This window comes from Nematolebias whitei, chromosome 12 (genome assembly GCF_014905685.2).
Source record: "Nematolebias whitei isolate Nwh7 chromosome 12, NemWhi1, whole genome shotgun sequence".
Classification (NCBI taxonomy): Eukaryota; Metazoa; Chordata; class Actinopteri; order Cyprinodontiformes; family Rivulidae; genus Nematolebias; species Nematolebias whitei.
In genome coordinates, this window is record NC_056509.1 from 20,409,469 (window position 1) to 20,427,068 (window position 17,600).

The window sequence follows — 17,600 nt, forward strand, 5'->3', positions numbered from 1 at the left end:
TGATTTGCCTTACTAGGACAAGCCAACATGGAGTCACTGTGCAGGAGGGTTTATTCAAACTCCCACTTGTCTTTTCAAACTCTCCCCAGCATCCCAGTTACAGCATGCTCCTGTTGCTAAGCAACCAGCTGGGTCGTCTTAAGGGGGAACGAGAGCTGTCAGATGTGGAAGCGTACCCACGGCTGGATACTCCTGCCTCCCCTGTGGGCAGCGAGCAGCTCCACTCAGCACACGGAGTCCATCAGATTCGTTTTTTGACACGTGTGTTTCGCATAAAATAAGACATAAGACGTGATAAACTTCATGGTCTTTTATTTGAAAAAAAAAAAAAAAAAAAAAGTAATAATAAAGACTAGCATGTACAACTTGGAATGAATGTAAACTGAACTCAGACGAACGGCTGCGTGGTGCAGCGTGCTGCGAGCGCAGCGCACCCCTCACCGTTCGCTCGATCGTCTGAGTCGAAAAACAGAAGAGAAAGAAAAGTGAAGGCCAGTGATTCTCTCTCGCAAGAAAAGAGGACAGACACTCCATCTCAGCAAAGAAAAAACAAACAGAAGCTCACTGTAAGACTTTAACTCCTCCCCCTTTTTGTTTTTTTTTTTAGAAAAGAGGACAAACGATTACTAAGATGGCCGCCCAAATAACAAAAAACAAATAAAAACATGCTGAACGATTGAAAATGTATATTTTGTACATGTTTTTTCTCTTTATCTAGCATTCCACTTTAATGCTTAAAGTTTGAACCTGGTATGTTCTCTCATCTTAACAGTACAGGGCTCTCTGCAAATACAAAATCAAATAAAAATACTGTACCAAACCAACAAGAGGACAGCTTGGAGTGAAATCAGCACGCCCTGGAGGGCCGGGGGGGGGGGGGGGGGGGCGGGGTTTGGGGGATTGGGGGGGGGGGGGGGGGGTAGTGCTCCGGTCTCAAGCTGCATGCATGAAGAACAGAAAACAGAAAGAAGAGACGGCGAGCCCCGGACATTTACCACTAGCAAATGGAACTGGAAGGATTCGCCAAATGCTTCGAGTCTGAAGGTTACAGGGATCGTTATCTTTACTGATGCTAAACTGATCTTTGGGGGGAGAGGGGGATCACTAACCATTTTTCATGCAGACATTTTTTGTACATTTTTATATATTTTCTGTGTGGACAGAAGGATATTTCAACATTCAATTATTTTCTATACAGAAACAGTATGAATAAATGAACTTTTTTTTTTTCAAGAGGTAAGTAAAACATTTTTTTTTTATTCATTTTTAATCTTTTTCTTCTAAGAGGGGCGGGATGGGGCAGGCAAGCTTCACTTCGCAGTCATCATCTGTACAAACTCTGCAGAGACACGGAGACAGAGAGGACAGTGAGGTCAGTGGGTTCACCTGCTGCATGGTTTAACTCTTGATTCAGTTTTTAATCAAGCCCAGCGCTCACAACAAACAACTACTGCCACTCTTCTCCAAACACCGTCCATTCAGCTCATTAAACCCGCTTGATTAAAAAGGCTTGATGCACGAGCTGGAAGTAGGAAAGTGTCTGCAGCTACAGGAGGGGTGGTCTGTAGACTGCAGTCTGTGCAGACCTCTGGTCCTGATGCTGCAGCTCTCATTGCAACATTAAATAAATGGGGGGCAGAGCTCGTGGTCCTCAGAGGAATACAAAGCTTAGAAAACATCCTCCTCTCCACCTCTGGCCTAGAAGTTAAAGCCATTACAGCCCCGCCCGGCAGGGGTTCATCTTTACCTTCGTAGTTGACCTGTCCGTCCCCGTCAATGTCCGCTTCCCTGATCATCTCATCCACCTCCTCATCTGTAAGCTTCTCCCCCAGGTTCGTCATGACGTGACGGAGCTCCGCAGCGCTGATGTAGCCGTTCCCGTCCTGGAAACAGGTGGGATCAAACGAGTTCAATGACAACTCGTTGGACGAGTCTAGTCCAGTCTGGTGTAAGACGACGTGAGTCATCTCACCTTCATGTTATTTTTAGTAAATCAAGGTGAACCAGGTGCCTAAATGCTCAACATAAAGAAACCAGGGCTGCACGATGATGAAAGAACAAGTGTTATGTCAGCTGAGGGGGGGCACACCTGAACACCAAATTAACATTTCTGAAACCGTTTGTGTTCAGTAATAATGCTCATAATTAATGGATCATTTGTTATTCTTTCAGCTGCCCCCTCCTTCAGGGGTCACCAGTGAACCAACTCACACAAAGACTGTTGTTTTTACTCTGGATGGACCACCGAGCTACCACAGCCCTCTGTGTGGAGCAGAGAGCTGCCATCTTGGGCAACCGGGGGAGCAGATGGTGGGGGTTAAGGGCCTTGCTCAAGGGTCCAGAGTGGGACAAATGAGGGTGGAGGCAGGTGTGCGCTTCACCTTTCCCACCCACATTTTGTGATCGGTACGGGGAGTCAAACAGGTGACCTTGCAGTCACAGGTTCACCTTCTCCAACCTCTGCACCACCACTCCCCCACAATAATTTTATACTGACCAGCCTTAAATCAAACTACAACTAAAGCTGTGAACGTAAACAACCCGACACAAACGAAGCTTCTGTTAATATTCGGCAGGAAATGCGTCCATTCTGCTGAAACTGAGTGTAAATGCTGTGAACATTTTAGGGGAACTGGAACAAAATCCTGATTTTCATTCCATTTAATGGAGAACGTTCATGACACAAATCCCTGTTTGTTTCCAGAAGTTGTGCTTTAGTTTATTCACGATGTGAAGTCTTCATTTACCTTGTCAAATACTCGGAAGGCTTCACGGATCTCCTCCTCGCTGTCCGTGTCCTTCATTTTTCTGGCCATCATAGTGAGGAACTCTGGGAAGTCGATGGTTCCGTTACCTGCAACAGGCGATTAATGAGACCCATTTAAATCAGTGCATTCACTGTAAACACCAAGTCCCATCAGCAGATAATACAAACCAGCACTTAGTGGATGAAAAGCACCAGCTGAAAACGCTCTGACCCCCCCCCAATGACTAATATTTTCATAATGACCGTTTTGTTTCTCATGAGTTTAGGGCAACTTGAGACGCTGTGAGGGGAGGAGCCCTCAAACTGTTCACCTCCATTCTTGTGACAAACAGCGGGTGCAGACTGACGGGGGTGTTCCTCAGGGAAGCCCAGAGAAAATCTCCCACATTCTCCGTAAAGCAGCAGGACTGCAGAGAGGAGACCCTCATGGCCAGTCACCCATAATGTAGACATTCAGTTTACAGGTCAGCTGGCCCTTCAGGGCCCTGAATGAACCACGCTCCTCTTTCTGCTGGTCCAGAGGGGAAATGGAAGCTGGAGAACACAAGAGAACGAGGAGGAGGAGGAGGAGGAGGGACGGGGCACTTCAACCAGATGCGACATCTCTCATACACAAAAATACATCCTTAAATCTTTGTTTCTTGTTCTCAATTCCTGCCTCATGTCCATTCACAGGTGGCACAGATGCTCAGCGCTCCATGAGCGTGGGCTATAGGATCAATATCCACGTAGCCGTTATCACAACAGGATTAAGAGGATCAGATCTTCTTGAAAGTGGAAGGATCTGCGAGGCTGCTCACCTGCTCCTCGGCAGAGTGCAGCTCTGCTTCTGGAGAGCCAGACCTTTACGTGACCGGGTGAAAACACGACAAGAAAAGGCGTAGTATTGGAAAACAGGTCAGGGGGCACCGAGGGTGAAAGCCCTGCGAGGATTAGCCCCGTGGTGGGATTGCAGGCAGATTAACCAATGAGAGCGTACGCCTTAGAAAGGCAGATAAAGAGCCGACGAGAGAGTGGATGTGTGTTGGGAAAGGGAGAAAGAGACGCAGCGATGGGGCAGATGGTGATCTCATGGCCAGAGGTAACAGAGTAAGGAGCTGTTATCTAACGCAGAAACATCCAGCAGCGTCAAGGAAACACATGCTGCCACTGGGAAAAAACAATCTGAAACGATTGGGGGGAGGGGGGGTAACGCTTGAGTGAGGAAGGATGAAGGAGAAAACTGTGGAAGAGAAAAAAATATACATATAAAGAGGACGGAAGGAAGTGAGTGGGAGGCAGAGAGGGAGATGTGAAGAGAATGAGGAGTGAAGCGAGTGGGAGATGGTGCGATCACAGAAGAGGTGCTGACGTCAACTATAGACAGCTGAAGTGTCCCGGCGCTCTCGTACGGGCGGTCATCGCTTTATTCCCACATCATAACCTCCATCCTGGAGCTCACAGAGGAGCGGGGTTGTGTAATTATGGAGGGCAGACGTGGCTTTATCTCGTCAGAGACAAAACGAGAATAAAGCCAATGCATCGTGGGGGTACAGAGCAGGAAGCTGAGAACTTCCAGCAGCTTTCGGTCTGAACCCGCTCCTGCACCCATTTCAATTCTTCGCCCCAGCGTCCATGTTTGGTAAATAAAGCAGATTTTTTACAGGCCAGCTGACGTCCAATGGCTGCTGATGTGGGTACTGGATGTGCAGAGCACAGAGGTCTTATGTAACCACTTTTATTTTCCATTACTAGCTTCATTTCTGTCTGACCTAGATTGCATCAGCCAAGGGAGGCAGAGGCAGAACAAGGGAATGTTAGTGATTGTGTGTGTGTGGAGGGGGGGCAGTAGGGATGGGGACAGGATCGTCTGCTAAAGGGGCAACCAAACTGTGCTGTGATTGATTTCTACTGATCAATGTGGTCCCATTACAAAATCCTATCAGCTGAAAGAGCAGCACATTCATCCGACAGCGAACATCCAAGGGCGTTTGTGTGTGAGCAACTTTGTGGCTTCAGCTTCTTGTTCTGAAACAACAAGACACCAGAACACAGGAGCGACTAACGGGGGCTCAGCAACACCGAGGCTTGTTGTGAAACGTCCAGCTGCTCATCCATAACTCTGTCAACAGCCATGGAGCTGAACACACACTCTGAACTGCTGACACACAGATACGTCATCAGACAGTAACGCTGGCCAGCCTCGCAGTTGGCAGAAAGAAAATGGAGGGAGCTGGGCGACAAGAACCGCTCATGCGTTTAGAGACGGGACAATAATGGACGCTCCAGATAATCCCATGTGATTGTATCGGGGGCTTTAACACCAAAGTCATGCAGTGGCATGAAATCAGGGTCATAATCCCAACACACACACACACACACACACACACACACACACACACACACACACACAATTGTTTAACACTCCTGTTTTTTGTCAAGAAAATTGGGTTATGCTTGTTATTATTTATGTCCTGTTGCCAGTCATTTTGTTGATTAAAAACAGGAGAGGATCATATTAACCTAAATTTTAAAAAACTTTTACCCCACCCTGCCTTGTAACAGCCGAGTAATGTAATGAAATCGGGGAGGGGGGGGGGGGGGGGGGCAATCGCTTCCATTGACATTTTACGTACTCTTCGACTCTCTGCACAGAAAACCCAGTACTGGGGTGTGTGTTGGGGTACGTCTATATTTAGATGTGACATGGAAGATTCAGAATTGATTTTCAAATGTCAAACATCAGCAGCACGGTGGAGCAGTTGGTAGAGCTGCTGCCTCTGAGCAAGGAGGTCGCCCGGGTTCAAATCCCGACCAGGTGTCTTTCTGGGTGGAGTTTGCACGTTCTCTCTGTGCATGCGTGGGTTTTTACTCCTGTTTCCTCCCACAGCCCAAAAACATGCATGTTAGACTGATTGGTAACTCTAAACCATGTGTGTCAAACTCAAGACCCAGGATCCAAATGTTGCCCTCCTTAACATCTTATCTGGCCCCCAAGATGTTATTTTAAATGTAAAATGCTTTTATTACTTTAATTGTTTTCAGTAATCTTTGGTTATGATGTCAAAAATGCAACAGAAAACATCAAATGAGACTAATCAAACTCTTGAGGAACCTGCAACCAAGAAAAGAGGTTTAGTATCCAACTTGACTTAATGTAGATTCTGAAACTGGCCCTTAGTTTGAAAAAGGTTTTAATTTTGACCCTCTTTTGTAAATGGGTTTTACGCCCCTGCTCTAAACTGTCCCCATGACAGACTGGAGACCTGTCCACAGAGTGTCCCATGCCTCTCGCACAGTGACTGCTGGATATGGACACCAGTGACCCTCGCGACCCGAAAAGGAAGACGTGGGTAAAGATGATGGATGGATGTCAGAAATCTAATTTACCCACGTCCCTTTGCGCAGCCACTTAAAGCGAGTCAGCAGAAGTCACTGGTGGAGCCATTTGTCCCAGCAGTTACCGCTGCTTCCTGTAGTGAAGTGTGTTGCAGTAAAGTTCTTCTCCCATTATTTTCCTGAACCCAGAGTATGTTAGTAAATATTAGCTGAAGTTACACTAATGTGACTATTTGTAGTAATGACTAAAACGATTGATGACCATGATGCTAGCTGCATTAGCTTTCCTCTGGTGTTTTCCATGGCAAGTTAGCATCTATGCTAACTGTTGGTCAGCAGCAGGACATCTTTTGTGCACTTTTTATTATGAGGCATGAAAATATATATTTGTTTACATAAAATCAGACAATCAAAATGCACCAACAAGTGTTTAATAAGCACGTCACAGCCCTCTGACTTGTACTGTCACAGAACAAACAAGCGCACTGACCGTCAGCATCCACCTCGTTTATCATGTCCTGCAGCTCGGCCTCTGTGGGGTTCTGGCCCAGCGACCTCATCACGGTGCCCAGCTCTTTGGTGGTGATGGTTCCATCGCCATCCTTGTCAAATAAGGAGAAAGCCTCCTTGAACTCTGCAGGGGTGAAGGACGAAGGAGAGCGGCGTTAAACTGCTGCAGTGCCACAACACGGGCAGGTGATACTGACGCGCTGAGGGACCAATTGACTTCTGCTAGCAATGTGACCACACCGGGGGGTGAATTTGTTTGGGTCTGTTAGGACAAAGGACCACCTCGTGGGAGTTACCTCAACAAAACAGGCAAAAACAAAAAAAGCAAACAATATTTAACTTGTTTTTTCCAGGATGAATCTTCACAACAAAACGAGGAACATCTTTGGGGTCTTAGCACGAGCCAATTCCCCACAGAGGGGCTGAGAAGAAGCAGGAGCTTCCAGTTTTAGACCAGCCCACATGGTTTTTATATAACCAACAGAAAGGTGCCTCTGTGATACGAACAGCTCCTAAACTTGGCTGGAAAACCGTGCATTTATTGAGGCTTTGTAGGTTTCAGCCCTGACTCATGTGAATACTTCATCCCCTTCTCAGTTTGAAATGCTAACGACTTGCTGAGGGGGTGGGGGGGGGCCGCCAAATCCTTGACCGTTCGGTTTCACTTCACGTGACTTGCCAGAACACGGCTAACGAGGCAGTTGGACAACTTTACTGAACAACGCTGCGTGGATATAATCCACAACCATCACAGAGAGCAAAGGTCAGGACTGGTTAGAGGGAGGGGATGGGATGGGGGGGGGTATATTACCTGCAATTTGCTCCTCTGTTAGTTGGTCAGCCTGTAATTAGACAGAGAGGCAGAACAAACAAGTTACTCCAGTTTTAGACATCAACATGTTTAGGTGTTTCATCAATACATTCCTCAACAAATTCCCCCTCAGATCCCAGTCCAGACAGAACTGGTTTTTAGCTCTTCGTTAGGATGAGGAAAACACAGAGCAAAGATGATGCTCCAAACCAACATCTTTACCTAGGATTAGGCATCACGATAAATTCTGCTGGCCGATTGTCTCAGAAATTATTGCGATGAACGATAATATTGTTTGGAATTTGACAATAATTAGTAATTACTGTCAAATTTAAGAAGAATTGTTGGTTAATTTGTCTGTGTAGTACTTCTTTTGACCACTAGATGGCAGTATAAGACGGAACTGAAGGATGGATAGTGAGAGCGAGCAGCGTGTCTTTAAGAAAAATGGGAGGCCTCTTGACGTGACATGGACTGTCTCTCGTTCACGTTTTATGGTTTTCAAAATGGTGAACGATCCGTGTGGTTTGAGCTCTTTAGCATAGCATTTCTCTCACACAGCGTTTAATAAAAAAAAATTAAAAAAAATCAGTAAAGTTCTTAGCTTCTTTTTGCAGAGAAAAACTTTACACTAAAAAGGTACAGATTTCGACTGTGAATTTTGGAGCTTTGACAAAACAGAGGCCCCCCCCCCCCGATGTCTGCCTGCTAGCTTAGCTGCTTTTAACGATCCAAAAACACAATTTTGGATGGTTAAAACAGATTTTAAAGAGAAAGGGAGGGGTCAGTGAAGAGCACCAGAGTTGAGCCTTTTGTCATCCAGTGTCTTCAGTAGAAAGAGAGAGACGAAGAAATGATAAAGCTGATAAATGAAAATGAGGTAGATCATTTTAATTTATCATGCGATTAATTGATTTATCGCGACAGGCCTACCCAGGATTCACAGCGAACCCAGCTGTGTCTGTTTTAGCTCTCCACACCTCGCCTCTCCAGTCTGCCATAAAGCAATAAATGATGCAGAGAATCTTATCGCATTTGACAGAACATGAAGTCGGCGCCTTATCCGAAGGGTTCGTTTAATAGGCTGCTGCGAAGATAAGCTCCACTGAACTTTACCTTTCGGTTCAGACTTGCACCAAACGCGTATTCCACTGTACAGGAGAGCGGGAATAAAAGAGGGCGAGAGACCGCTTCCAGACCAGTGTGGCTAAACACGGCCCTGTTGGACCAGTGCAGTTTGGCCGCCCTGCTCCTTTTAACTAGCTTTGGCGGCAGTGACTCACACGGGCTTTAAATGGTTTGGAGGCAAGTATCCAAGCCTCCCTAAGAAACAGGATTTCACTTTAATCCAACAACTTCAGCTGTAAAGTGTGAATACGGAGCTCCTGGTCCAAATAACTCCCATCCACGTCTTAGAAAAGGTTTTTTTATTATCCTTGTTAACAGAGCTTGCTGACATCACTGTACTTGGCAGCAGAAAGGGAACACACACACGCCCTTAATGGCGATCTTCCTCCACACCAATACTTTCCATCTTTGTGTTTCGTGAGAATGAGTCAGAGTTATGCTCCGAGGCGAGCCGTCCTCGAGTCCTTCACCTTGTTTCTGTGTTTATAAGAAAACTCCTCCCTGAATCGTGCGTCTGTCAGAAGTCCGTGTTTGGGAGGCGGGGGTTGCTACAATTAGTCAAATTAAGCCAGCAAATTGCATTTGTTGCAGAAGAACAAGATTAGTTTAAACTAAATTGACATTTAGCAGATGACCACAAGACAACGGTTCTTTTTGTTTTAAACATAAAAAAGTCTTTCCCCGTGGCTCGGATCGATTGGAGGAAGTGAGGGCCGTTGGTGGAAAGATCCAATGACCTGATTTGATAACCTGAACGCCACAGAGCGGGGGCTGCCTCCATTTTCACTGCGTCTCAGAGCAGCCCCACCGGTGCAGGTATTCGGATCGGCTCAAACTGATGCATATTTCCACCTCTCTTCCTCCGTCTCTTGTGAGTCACTCGTTCTGTCCTGCTGTGTCACTCCTGCCTCCCCTCCCCACAAAGGGTGTGGAAGTTGGTGACTCAGTGCTATGGATCCTCTCCTGGCTTCGGCCTAGCTGCTCAGGCCTTCTGGTGCACAATCCTCCCCCTGTCCAACTAAACTTCAGAGCTCTCCTCTCAGCGTGACTCCTCTCTGAAAACACGACAAACCGCTGAGCACCTCCCTGTGATCCACCGGGGGCAGACATGCTCTCTGCAGGGCTTTGAGACTAATAAAACAGCTTGTAGGAGTGTCTCTGTGTGGACGGAGACATGGATCAACCACGTTGCCTGGACAACAGACTGGACATTAGGAGGCAGGAGGACTAGACTTTGCCCCTCCCTGTCCACAAAGTGTAATTATATAGGAGTTGCTCAATGAAAGTGAACTCCAACGCAGATCTTCTTCCTTAATAACGCTTATTTAAAGTTTAATGTGTTGTTTTTGTGTTTCTCTGCAGCGTCACCATAGCGACCGTGCAGCTGTCACTCTGACGGGTGTGACACACACGCGTGTCCACACACACCCTAACAACGAGCACAAAGGCGTAGTGTGAAGAGTGCCACGGAGCCGAACCCCTCGTCGACTTAGACAAGACAGGACCAGAGCCCATGGAGCGGGTGTAAACACTGCGCTCCCAACACGACCAGCTCGCCATATGGCCAACGGTGGCAGGCGACCGGGTGCTCCCCCTAACCCCCACACGGGACACAACCGCCCTGAGACGGCAGCGAGGTGTTGCCATGAATTATTCACCGAAGCGGCTCAGATGTGCCTCAAGTTACTAAACATGCATCAGCAAACAGGAGAGGAACAGGATAGGGGCCTTGGGTCGGCCCTACTTATTCGATACTTCCAACTCAATGTGGGGGGAGGGGGGCCGTTTCTGCCTCAGTGGGCCCATTGCAGCAGACAAGGGGCGTACTGCCGTGGATTAAGCCCTTTCAGAGATGACGGTGGGCAAAGCGAGCTCCACAATTCCACTTTACACTCCAATTACCGCGGCGTGGTGCAACATGACACTGGACCGTAGCTTGATACCATATGTGGGTTATTTGATCACAGCAGAGGAGGGGGGGAGGAGGGGGGAGAGCTTCTGACTCCCTCAGGCTGAGACTTCTCATCCAGAACATTTCCACTGGGCGACTTCTTCCTGTGTGACGTGGGGAGCTGGTGGAGAGACTCCACCATGAAACGTCCTGCAAGTCACCAGGCCTGCCCAGACCTGAAGGAAATGTAGTCTGCAACAAAGACTTGGAAACAGCTGGATCATCTGTGTGTGTGTGTGTGTATATATGTATGTGTGTGTGTGTGTGTGTGTGTGTGTGGGGGGGGGGGTTGTTGTTAACCAGTCAGTTGTGATCTTTCATGTCTTTGCTGTGACCAGAGCCACAAAGAGCTCCTTGGACCAGCCGCACTGCTGCTACATTTGCATGACATCGAAAAAAAAATAAATTGCAAATAGGCAACCAAATGAGTCCGTATCGATAACCAGCCTGGCCGTGATATGAAAAGCCTTGAGGCGGGACTGACCCGGTCCAGATGGGACCAACAGAACCGGCACGCAGAGTATGGTCAGTTCCCGTGCTCAACACGGTGCAACCCAGAAGCAAAAAGGGAAATTAAACCCGCTCGGTTCGATCATAAACCCAGGCGCCATGATGCGCGGGGGGAGGGGGGGGGTGTACACGCAGAGAAACGTGCACTAACATACAGAACATGTCGGGGTTGGGCTTCAGCTCCAAAAGGCGGTGAATAAACGCAGCCCGGTTCTTTCCCCAGCTAACTCAACAGGAGCCCTACTTCTTGCGTTCCCGAGCCGAAGCACCACGACGTCGCCGCCGGGAATAAACCGCTCGCGCTACGCAGTTGTGGGGCATGTGCTCCGTCCCTAATGTGCCGCTTTCGGACATAAATGCGCCAAATTGAACAAAATGGCCCCTCGGTAAAGCGTCGTGTCGTTGCTTTTATTAAAACGGTAAAACGAACGCGTTTCGCGGGCGTTTTCTGCCTCCGCCAGCCTGTAGGAATCAATGAACTGAGCGGAAAAGACGTGTTTTAAAAAAACTCCGGCCGCTTCCAGCACACACAGGTCGGTGAAATAAAACGCTACATTCGCTGAAAAGGCGAAGAATGAAAGCGCATACGTACCATTTCGGACGGGTTGTGTGCTTGTTGGTCTGTGGCGGCAGACTCGGAGTGCGTCGATCCTTAGATGGAGTTCCACTGGCGGCTTGTAGGACTGTGTATATCCGCCGTGGACAGAGCGGGGAGGGAGGGGGCAGTCTGTGTATCCCTCCGCCGCATGAGCACGTATCACTCACTTCCTTATTTCAACTGGGGCAGGTCTGCAACAGTCTGCAGTGCATGTGGCCGACACAGTTCAATATTAGCAACACTGTCCTGCTCTGATGCGCTTTTCATGATTCACATTAACATAAAAGTGTTGGGCAAGTAACAGGAGCTGTTATATCCAACTTCTATGAGTCATTTCTTACAATAAACAGCTCTGACTCGTTTTAGGTCCCAAATTAAAAGTCAAACTGTTTGCGGCTACAATCACTTCATGGAGGCAAAATCTTACACTTTTGATCATTTCTCTACTTGTTCTTGTAGTGGGTATTGTAACAAAAGTCAATATATTGCAGATATTATAGGCAAGTAAGATCAAGTAGAAATAAAGCGGCAAAATAAAGTTACATCCTGATCATCTGGCAACAAAATCTGTCTGAACTGCATGATTTGTTCAACAAACTGTCTGATATGTCTTTTAGTGAATGTTTAAATCTGTAAAAAGTGTAAAAAAATCTATTTGTCCAAAGCCTGACACTACAACCTCATTTAATGTGTTAAAATATAGGTACTTTTAAATTAAACGCCTTAAATCCCAGATAAACTCAGAGTTGTTTCAAGTTCACCCCTTAGATACAAAAAGTTTTTATTTTATTTGATCATGTAACTTGAACTCCAACAGTCTCCCTGGATGGAGAGCTTTAACTTCAGAACATGAACTTTAGTTATAAAATGAACATATTAAAATAAATAAAGCATCCATCAATCACTCGGGCGTTTTGCATCACTGTTCTGGAAAGCGCTCAGTTTGCTGACACGGGGCACTAGTTTGCCGCCGCGGAGGGATACCCGATGTGGTAGACGCTGGAGAATTTGCGGCGGCTCGTATGAAACAGCGTTTCTGATTGGTCGCTTCGGACCCGCAATATTATGTGTCGGCCGCGTCGATTGGCTGCACGGGACCTGCATTGCACCAGGCAGTGGCACTTGATGAAAACGTAATAAATATAAATACATGAATCTTAAAAAGCAGCGCGGCTTTTAGCGCTTAGTTCGCTCTGTTTTAGTGCGCACGCTTATTTGTAGCCTCTAATCATTAGTTTTCTGGATTGGGACGTGAATGCGACAGGTCTTCACGGGCAAATGTTTGATAGGCTCCATATGGGAAGTGCGCACATTTACCATTGGCTGCTCCAGAGGCTGGTGAAGCAGGGCAGGGTTACTTTTATTAAAGTGTGCACAACCTGAGGGTCTGCCTTCAGTTAACCTCACAGAAAGGAACAGCGAGTCTTTCTGCTGGGGAAAAGGACGCCATAACCTGGATTAGTTAGAATGACGGTGCAAAAATCTTGGCAAAGTAATGTCACAGTAGTCAGCACACACACAGAGCCCCAGTCTGATCAATGGTCTGACTAAAGCACCACCCAGTGGACAAAGTGGATCAATTATAAAGGGCTTACAGCAGCAACACACTTAATATGTTTAATGAAACGTGTGAAGCCTTCTTAAGTAGAAAACAAGCAGCTGAAAATGGTTTTGTACATCCTGAGATGACTACATGGCACAGTTACACTTTGCGTCTATTTCAGGAGAGCCGGTGATGCGCTGGTAACCAAACAAATATGTATAAAACTTAATTTTTCATGTACTTTTTTAATGTAACATTTTAGGTGAGCTTATTGAAGCTCATTCTTTGAGTTGTTCCAGAAGGCCTCCCTTAACCCCCCCCAACAGACAGCGCCCACCGCCGAGCCACAGGGTGATGGTCCCCGTAGATGTGGACATGCTGGACGCCATACAGGAACTTGAATTTGCTGGGTTCAGTATCGCCACGGAGTGGTCCCCAGTGCAAGTTTTAAGTTCACTATGATCTTGCCCCATACCTTTAGTGCACAGAGTCTGGTTCCAAAAATACAACATGGCAGCTGCCATAAACGAGGTCCTACTGACTTCAGTTCCCAATGAGAAAAGGTACATTTGATCTAGTACTTAGGAGAATTTAGGTAAAGGTCATGGATGTTATCACTAACTAATATTAAATTAATGTTGAACCTGTGTGTGAGGTCAAGAGAGTCTTTTGTCTACTCAGAGAGGAGCCTGCAGGTGTACGGAGGAGCACCTGATAAATTCCAAGGCCTTCTCTGAGTCCGTAAGCTGAAAAGCCGAGATCGTCCTGACCTCGCCTCTGTCTGATAAGCGTGTATTATAAAGCACTTCCTGCCTCACTGTCCGGCGCAGATTCTTACTGACAAGACTCAAAGCATGTAACTTTTGTACATCTGTGAAAACTTCCTTGTGACCGTCTACCCTGGCAAGTAAAGACCGGTATAAAAATCTTCTCATGTCCTCAGAGTGGCTTATTTGAGTGAGCAGATGATGAAAGGGTATTTATTTATCTAACACTTACATGTCCATGATGGTTCCATGTAGCTGTGCCCAGCTGGACCCCTTTGTTCTAGAACAAAGAACCCGTAGAACAGGTGTTCTAGAATTGCACCACTCAGGGTGGCTGCATGTTGGAGTAGCTCTGTTACATTCATTCTGAGATGTTGCTTTTGGAAACTTTAATTCTTGCTTTTCTGGATGTAAATCACTTTTTTTGGACGATTATTTCCTCTGGTATCATATGCTGTACAGCTGGAAGGATTTTTACTGAAACTTTTTTTCCTTTTGGACATTTGTTGTAATGCGTAACCCTAACAACAGGGTGTTTTGTTTACAGCCAGGAGCAGCTGATTAACATCTCAAAAGCTCAAATAATAGCTCAGCTGAAAAGGTGGCTCTGTGGATGCATTCCCGTCTACCCGCCAGCTGTGCTCGAGTGCCTGACCACTGAGTGCCTAAGATCTCCTAGGGAGGTCCTGGAACTAGCAGGAAACATGGCTTGTGACAGCAGAAGGACCGGGATTGTCCCCCGGCACCTGCCTGTCTGTAGCAATGAGGAGCTTGGCGGGCTGCTGGGAGGAGTGGCTATAATTCTGGGAGTTCTGCCCGGCATTCGGGCGGTCCTGCAGCCCGGGGGAACTGAGAGGCCAGCCAAGTCCGGGTGGATGGATCGAACGTCATCTTCAGTAATCTTTGATTATGATGTCGAAATCACAACAGAGAACATCAAATGAGACCAATCAAACTCTTGTTGAGGAACCTGTGACCAAGAAAAGATGTCGGGTATCTGATTTGAGTTAATGTGATTCTGTAATTGGCCCTTAGTTTGAAAAGGGTTTTAATTTTGGCCCCATTTGTAAGTGAGTTTGACACCCCTGCTCTGGGGTGAGGCCTTGGTGTCCCTGGTCAGGGTGAGGTATAGCGATTCCTGGGTCTATTAGGGTGATCTAATCAATATTTATTTGGCCCCGTGGCCAGAAATAATTTACCCCGTTAGATGCCCCTACTTGGGGCAAAACCATCCTCAACATCCATAGAATGGCCTAGCCTTTATTTAACCAGACAAATCCCATTGAGATCATGGATCTCTTTTGCAAGGGAGGCCTGGGCCTGAAGGCAGACTAACATGCATGTTTTTGGTCTGTGGGAGGATACTGCAGTACCTGGATAAAACCCATGTAAGCACGAGAACATGCAAACTCTGCACAAAAAGACCCCCGTTCCAATCTGAGGATTGAACCCAGGAGCTTCTTGATGCGAGGCAACAGTGCTAACCACAAATCCATCGTGCTGCCAATTTGACTTAAGGTGCTTAAGTCAGGGTTTGGACTGGGCCCTTTAACTCCAGTGACCAGCAGTCTTGCCACTTCAGGACACAAAAACATATTTGGACAATGTTATGCTTTCTACTGGGGCAACTGTAGCTGAATGGTTAGAGCAGTAGTCATCCAATGGGAGAGTTGAGAGTTCAATTCCACCAATAGTCACATGTTGAAGTGTCCCCAGGGCAAGACACTGAACCCCTCATTGCCTCTGATGTGTGTCCCATCGGTGTATGAATGTGATAAATCTCAGGTTAGTACAGATTCCCATTATTAGCTTTGTAGCTAAGTCTTCGGTTAGAAATCTTGGGCTAACTTTTAACTCTTGTTTTACTCTGGAAAATCATGTCAAGTCTCTGGTTCGTTCCTGTTTCTACCATCTGCGTAACATCGCCAAACTTAGCCATATTGTTTCCCGTCCAGAAATGGAAATGTTAATTCATGCATTTGTTTCATCTCGCCTGGATTATTGTAATGCACTGTATGCATGTTTAAACAAAACCTCCCTAGACCGGTTGCAGTCTGTGCTAAATGCTGCGACTCGACTCCTGACGGGATCATCAAAGTATTGCCATGTAACACCACTTTTAAAACAACTGCATTGGCTCCCAGTTCAACATCGAGTGGATTTTAAGGTTTTGGTTTTAACCTGGAGAGCTTTACATGGTCAAACACCAAATTACATAACAGAACTTTTACATCCCTACACACCGATCAGAGCTCTGAGGTCCTGTGCTCAAGGCCTGCTGACTGTCCCCCAGACAAAATTGAAAACTAAAGGAGATGGAGCCTTTTCTTCCGTGGCTCCAAGACTCTGGAACTCTCTTCCTCAAACTCTCCGATCACTGGACTCAGTGATTTCTATTAAAGGTCAGCTAAAAACGTATCTTTTTAAATCTGCTTTTGAATTTGTTTTTTTGCTTTTGTTTATCTGATTTGTTGAAGCGTTTTGTGATTTTTATCTTGAGAAACGCTATATAAATAAAGTTTTACTTACTTACTAGAGATGTAGTAGAATGCTGTATGAATGGGTAAATGAGGGTGCGGGTTGTGTTGTAAAGCGCTTCTAGTATCTTGACTAGATAGAAAGGTGCTATATACTGTAAGTACAGTCAATTTACAATTTACTTTGTGGCAACACTTTGGGAAAATACCTCTTAATCTAGGATTAGCTGTACATCAGTGCACAAAGCAAAGCTATAAAGACATGGTTTGAGGAGTCTGGTGTCTTGGACTACCGAGCCTTAACCCCATCAAGCACCTTTGGGATGATCCAGAACAAAGTCTGCAGTCCAGAACATCTTGTCCAACATCAGTGCCTGACCTTATATTCCACAGAATAAATGGACACAGATTCCCACAAACACTCCAAACCTTGTGAGAAGCCTTTCAAGAAGAGTAGCTGTGAGAGCAGCAGAACCGTGACAACAGTCCCTGTTGCGACGCTCAGGCACAGCCGACAACTTATCTGTAAAGTGCAGCTTGTGGAGTCCTTGGGACAATCAAACACACGCATTCCAATAAGGCAGTGACTCACAGGGGCTGATAGGTGAATTTGCCACAACTAATCATGACCTCTTATGGAGTTTGTTGGGCGTTTTTTTTCCAGGTAGATTTACGTTTCCTTAAAGATTAGCTGTTTCCAATACTTTGTAGCATCACAGCCTTGGAAGCACGAGTGCTGCTCCAGAGTCAGGGGTTTTATTCTTTATTGTATTTGTCATGCATTTGACTTTAGGTGTTGTAACCAACTCAAATAAAGACACGTGGAGTTTATTGTGTGTTCTATCAGAATGAGTTAAAAACTCCACCGAGTGTTCAACCCCTTAAAATGACAAAAGCTTTTTCCACTCCGAGCTGCTATGTTTTCCTTTCTTTCCACCTACTGAACTTCCTGTGACGTCTGCGCTGCATTTGAAACGCCCGACTGATTTAATAGGACGAGAGGGGTTTTGGAGAAAACGCGGCGCAGTAAAGCAGCAGCTTCTCGCTCGAGCCGACCCCGTAAAGTGGTCCGACGCTTGCAGCACGGGCCCGCTTTCTGCTGAGCACCCAGTTCAACATCAAGAGGAATTAAATCAACGCCGCCGTTCTCCGCATGTCAGACTGCAGCAAGGGCAACGGAGAAGCATTTACTTAACCTACGCACTCATCTACTTTGTAGT

At 46.4% G+C, this 17,600-nt stretch overlaps 2 protein-coding genes across 3 annotated transcripts in view; one reads left to right on the forward strand and one right to left on the reverse strand.

Annotated features, from left to right (window-relative positions):
- The window catches only part of brms1lb (BRMS1 like transcriptional repressor b), a 340,636-nt gene that overhangs the window by 92,652 nt on the left and 230,384 nt on the right, over window positions 1-17,600 (forward strand). The window lies entirely within an intron of this gene.
- calm1b (calmodulin 1b) lies at window positions 914-11,701 on the reverse strand. Its single transcript, XM_037685732.1, has 6 exons — window positions 11,588-11,701; window positions 7,407-7,437; window positions 6,576-6,719; window positions 2,748-2,854; window positions 1,748-1,883; window positions 914-1,339 (listed from the first exon to the last, which is right to left on the reverse strand). The coding sequence occupies exons 1-6, from the start codon at window positions 11,588-11,590 to the stop codon at window positions 1,311-1,313; spliced, it is 450 nt and encodes a 149-aa protein (XP_037541660.1). The 5' UTR covers window positions 11,591-11,701; the 3' UTR covers window positions 914-1,310.